At 38.7% G+C, this 5,386-nt stretch overlaps 1 protein-coding gene across 2 annotated transcripts in view; it reads right to left on the bottom strand.

Annotated features, from left to right (window-relative positions):
* LOC101589137 (solute carrier family 22 member 9-like) overlaps positions 1-4,746 on the bottom strand; it is an 88,021-nt gene extending 83,275 nt beyond the window's left edge. For both annotated transcript variants that reach the window (XM_004646700.2, XM_023707074.1), the window contains exons 1-2: positions 4,156-4,746; positions 3,243-3,346 (exon numbers count right to left, since the gene is read on the bottom strand). In XM_004646700.2, the coding sequence (XP_004646757.1) occupies positions 3,243-3,346; positions 4,156-4,557 (506 nt within the window). In that variant the 5' untranslated portion in view covers positions 4,558-4,746. The remainder of the gene's footprint in view (positions 1-3,242; positions 3,347-4,155) is intronic.
* Between the last annotated feature and the right edge of the window lie 640 nt (positions 4,747-5,386).

The following is a 5,386-nucleotide window of genomic DNA, read 5'->3' as shown; positions in this document are numbered from 1 at the left end:
TATTTGTTGAAACTGTACTTTCGATTTGATTTGAAACTGTCTCATTGCTATATGTTTATCAATAAAACTTTGAAAAGAAAAAAAAAAGTAAAGCCATATTAATATGCTGAGCTGTAAAAGGCTCAAGTCAACAACTTCTGACATTGCCAGTCCTATGAATAACCCACTACTATTATGGACTACTGGACTATATTGGATTATTTTGCTGAATTTACACACCTACAATATTTAAATGGCAATGGAATACCCATCTCTGACAAAACTTTTAAAAAAGGGGGGGAATATAAATGAAAGACCATTTTGTATCTGTATATACAAAATAGGATAGCTATACAGCTACTTTCTCTTAATTCAATGAGAAGAAAGATTTGTACTAATAGTGTTTGGACAGGATATTATGTCTGCATCTTGTACTATGAATAACCATTACGAAGACAACAATATGCATTGTATTAATTATTGAAACTGTCCCATTAGTCTGTTTTGAAACTGTCTCATTGCTATTTGTTTCTCAATAAAATTAATTTAAAAAAGAAAAATATTTGGTACCCTTAAGTACAGGAGCAAAATCTATAGTTCTAAGAGAAACCAACACAAACTGGAAACCTATATACAATGAATTTCTCCTTAGTTGAATGATTTTTACTCTCTGTGTATGTGTGTGTGAGTGTGTGTGTGTGTGTAATTTAAGAGGGTTAAGGGAAAATAGGGAAATAAATGAAGAGGAAGATATTACAAGCAAGAGTAAAGGACAAATTTTTTTCACCCAAGCTTTTGGAAATTGAATAAGACATGAGAGAAAGAATGAAAGAGAGAGAGAGAAAAAAAAGAAGCATCAAAATGAACTAGAAAAACTAACATCAATGTTCACTCTCATGAAAAAATAAAATCTCCTTTTCCAGTTGTCTCAGCAATGAGAAGATTACCTATGACAGAATTTAGTGCCAGAGTAGTAGGGTCTTTCCACGACATTAGCTGGCCAAGTGGCTCAAGAACCTTTACAACTGGCTTGTTCAAAAGGGAAAAGTTAGGAAGGGTTTGGAGATGCTTGTTGGAATGCCTTAGGCTGTGACTGATGGGAGATTCTTGTTGGAGCTCAGAAGACTAGAGTGCTGATATAAATGACACCAATATAGATCAGTCTCAAGATGTTTCTGCTGGAAAGCAGGACTGCTTTGTCTGTTGGACTCAGGATGACATGTGTTATGGCTTTACAGAAAGTTGCTCAGCATTTTGTTCATGTCTATACATTGAATGAGACTGAGATTAAGGGCAGTGGATTTATTTATCTGGCAGATGAAATTTAAAGACAGTCCAATGCTGAGGCAGTGGAATGGCTACTATTGGGGATTTTAGCCAAATTTATGTTGAAAATCAAGTGCAAAGAACCCAGTAGAATCATTTAAAACATTTTGATTGGGCCAGATAGGAAGGAAGTTCCAGTAAAATCATAGCCTGTAAAGGTAGAACAGAGGAGAAATTTGTGACTGAAAAATCTATCGGGAAAAAATGTAAGTATTTCAGAAGAATACAACAGAAAAATTGGCCTGAGGACATCATAAGATCTATCAGAACTGCAACCTTTGCAGCCTCAGAGGTACAGAGGTGAAAGAATTTGCTTTGAGAAGCAAGCCTCAGAGCACTATGTTACAGAAAGGCAGTGGTGGCCTAAGGAATCTGTTCCTCAGGATTGAGTTCAGAGTACTCAGTGATCTAGACACCTGAGTACTACAACCAAGAGAGAAGGAAGCCTGGCTATTGCTCCAGCTGGTCAGAAATTTCTGCATCATCCACATGGTGCTGGTTTTAGATGCATTCAGAATGCAAGAGATGTGGACTGAGAAAGTCTTCTACCAAGATTTCAGAAGAAGACCTGGAATGGCTATCCATTTTGCCTCTGAAGGGCCAATGTGAAGCTGTGAGTGAGAATCCAAAGATGCTGTAGAGAACATAGAAGTTTGGAGAATCCAAGAATGTGGATTATCTGAGGAAAACTGCAAGTATGAAGCAGATGTGCCAAATAGAGGAGCCTTGAAAGCTACAACCATCAGCAGTGTGATAGGAGTGGTCATCCAACGTGCCACAGATTGCCAGGTATGCTAGAAGTTAACCATAGGATTTAATGTTTTCCCTACTAAAGTTTGGTCTTACTTTGTTTTCATTCTCTGCTAGTTCCCTGTTTATAACTTTTAGAATAGAAATATCTATCTTGTGGAATTGCATGCTGGAAGTGTTTTTTTATTTTTTTTTTTTTTTTTTTTTTTTTTTTTTTTGTGGAACCGGGGATTGAATTCAAGCCCTCACGCTTGCCAGGGAAGCGCTTATTCCACTGAGCCATCTCCCAGGCCCCATGTTGGAAGTGTTTAACTTTTCATTTGTACAGGGACTTGCATCTCTGTTTGCCTTACATCTCAGAGAAGACTTTGGACTTAAACTTTTCAGCAATGCTGAAACTGTTAGGGCTTTAGCAACTCTTTTTTTTTTTTTTTTTTTTTTTCAGAACTGGGGATTGAACTCAGGCCCTTGCCCTTGCCAGGGAAGCACTTATTCTACTGAGCCATCTCCCCGGCCCTGAGCAACTCTTGAAGATGCACTAAATGCCTTTTTCATGAAGGAATGTGTGTGAGTCTTGGTGCAGGCCAGGGGTGGGATGTTTTGGCTTGTGTCTATATGTCCTTACAAAGCCTCATGCCATCATAGGTGGGGCTTTTTCAGAGGTGGCTGGATCTAGAGTGCATGATCCTGGGATTGGTTCATTGTGGGATGGTATGCTCAAAGGCAGTATGATTAGGGATGTGAGTGCTTCCTGCCCCAAGTAGCCTGGATAAGATGGATAGGGTAGAAGGGACTGTCATCCCATGCTTGCCTTTTCTGTTTTCTGCTTGCAATGTTTCTCCTCTGTGATTCCCTTCTGCAGTGTGGCATTCTGCATTAGAGAAAGCCAACTATGAAGTGAAAACTCTATAAATTGTAAGCCAAATAAATGTTTCCTGCTTTAATTTTGGGTATTGATGTTTTGTCTCAGCAATGAGAAAAGTAACAAAGACAGTCTGAAATACAGAAATGAAACTTGAAACTTCATTCACCATACTGATTGAAAATTTCCATTTGCATTTGTTGGCCTTTGAGGACAAGGTAGCCTCAAAGCATTGTAATTTGAAAACAAACATTTAATAATGAATGATTCATAAAACAATGAAAATATCTTCTGCTAGAGACATCTGTAAGCCAGAAACACTTACCTGTCTGTTAAATAGCCAAATACAATGTTTCCCACTAACATTCCAGTCATAAACAGGAATTTAGACATTGAATTCAGTGACTGAGATTCACATACCAGGTTCCACTGGAAGAAAAGAATATCAGTGTGGAGGGTCTTGTAATCTCTCAGTGAAAACTAATGAAAAGCTCTTCCTAACATGGCCTACAAGTGTCATTTTTTCAGTCCCCTATCTTCCCCTTCTGCTTTTATTTTCAATATTTCCTGACCTCAAATTAAACATAATTTTAAACTTAAACATAACTCTGTCCAGGAAAATGCCCCAAGTCTGTAGCTTATATTAGTGATAGCTTTAAATTCAGACTACGAAGTTCTCAAACTTGGCACACAGTACAGCCATGTAAGGGCCTTTTGCAATTTACTAAATCTTGCATATCACTGCACAGCATCTCACATGATTGTTCTAGGGGTGCTGTCTGGGCAGTGAAGCTTTCATAAATCTCATAGGTATTTCTAATTGGAAATAAAGGTTAGATATTACTTTTGTTTTTGGAGGTTTTTTTTTCTTTCCGAGGTACCAGGGATTGAACTCAGGACCTTGTGCTTGCCAAGCAAGTGCTTATTCTACTGAGCTACCTCCTCAGCCCAGTTATGTATTACTGATGTGGCATAACATTTATATAATATCCACTAAATACTTTCTTAAGTTGTGATCTTCCCCAAAATGAAAGCACTATGAGATAAGGGTCTTGTTTAATTCATTACACCTATAAAATATGACTATATTTCACATTTAACAGAGAAGCAATCAATATTGCTCAAAGAATGATGAGTAAGCACCCAGATAGTGATTAAAAGATGAAAGCACATTTGATGTTTGTGCAATTTCTAAACACTAAATTGAGAATTCATGATTGGAAAGTGAAGGCTTGTACCTTAGTCACGATGGTGGAGAGGAAGGTGCTTTGATCATACACCCAGCCATTCACACAGGGCTCACTGTCTGGCTCAGTCATGTTTGCAAAGGTCTTGTTCAGGTGAAGAAGCTGCCACTGTGGGTGGATGAAGCGACGACACTTCTCTGGCCTTAGGTTTGAGTCCAGTGGGATGGAGATTCGCAGAAGGGCATCTTGAGTGAGGACACCAGTGTTATTGGCGGAGACAGTGTCGTTGTCAAGGATGTGGACCCAGCAGCGATGATCAGGGATGATCCCAGTGAAGTTCTCCAACAATATATGACTACCTGTTATAATACTAAGGAGCATACAAATAGCTATCTGAAGAATCTGAAATTTACCCAGGCCGCCAACTTGTTCTAGGAGGTCCTGAAAGGCCATGAAGGCTGAAAAACTGTCCTCTGTTCGAGGATAAAGTATTTTAGCTATATAGGTTCTAATGTTTCTTTTCACTAAGACACCCTAAACAGCATTGATCCTGATCCACTTTATTCTTATATAGTCCCACTTTATCTTTGTCCCAGGGCCACTGAATTGTATCCCTTAGTCAGTTTCAGATCAGGGACATAGCTGTTTTCTTTAAAGTCACAGAGACTTTAAATGTTTTCAGGGATACATTCTGCACTTACCTCTGTTAAACATCTACTTTGTAAAAATTCCTATTCTTGGCAATGCTGCCAGTGAATAGTGAACGTTGACCTGCAAATCTTTTGTAAACACAGAGATTGAACCTGTTACAATATATTTAATCCCATTTGGTCACTGAATTTGTGCTTCAGGTCAAATTATAGCACTAGTGACTTTATTTTCATTTTATTTTATTTTTTATTTTTTGTGAAACCCGGAATTGAACTCAGGCCCTTGCACTTGCCAGGCAAGCGCTTATTCTACTGAGCCATCTCCCCAGTCTGCACTAGTGACTTTAAAACTAATTTATTCAAAACAGGGAAAGGTTGGGTGGTGATGAGGGCAGAGGAATTAGCCAGTGGTAAACTCACATAGGTTAGAATGTGACTGTCTCATTGACCCATTCAGATAGAATCCATATAGATATATTCTGGTCTAGTGGAAGCGAGACTGCACCATGTATTGCAAGGACACACACTCTTGCATAGACAGAGGTTTACTGGGATGTGTGTGGTTGGCAGTTGATCCAGCTGAAGGGAATCAGAACTGATCAAGAGGGCAACCAAGATGCCTGCAGAGGGGC

This window comes from Octodon degus, unplaced genomic scaffold (assembly GCF_000260255.1).
Source record: "Octodon degus isolate 3935 unplaced genomic scaffold, OctDeg1.0 scaffold00279, whole genome shotgun sequence".
NCBI classification, from domain to species: Eukaryota; Metazoa; Chordata; class Mammalia; order Rodentia; family Octodontidae; genus Octodon; species Octodon degus.
Note: the sequence above shows the minus strand (reverse complement) of the source record. Positions and strands in the feature narration are given on the sequence as shown.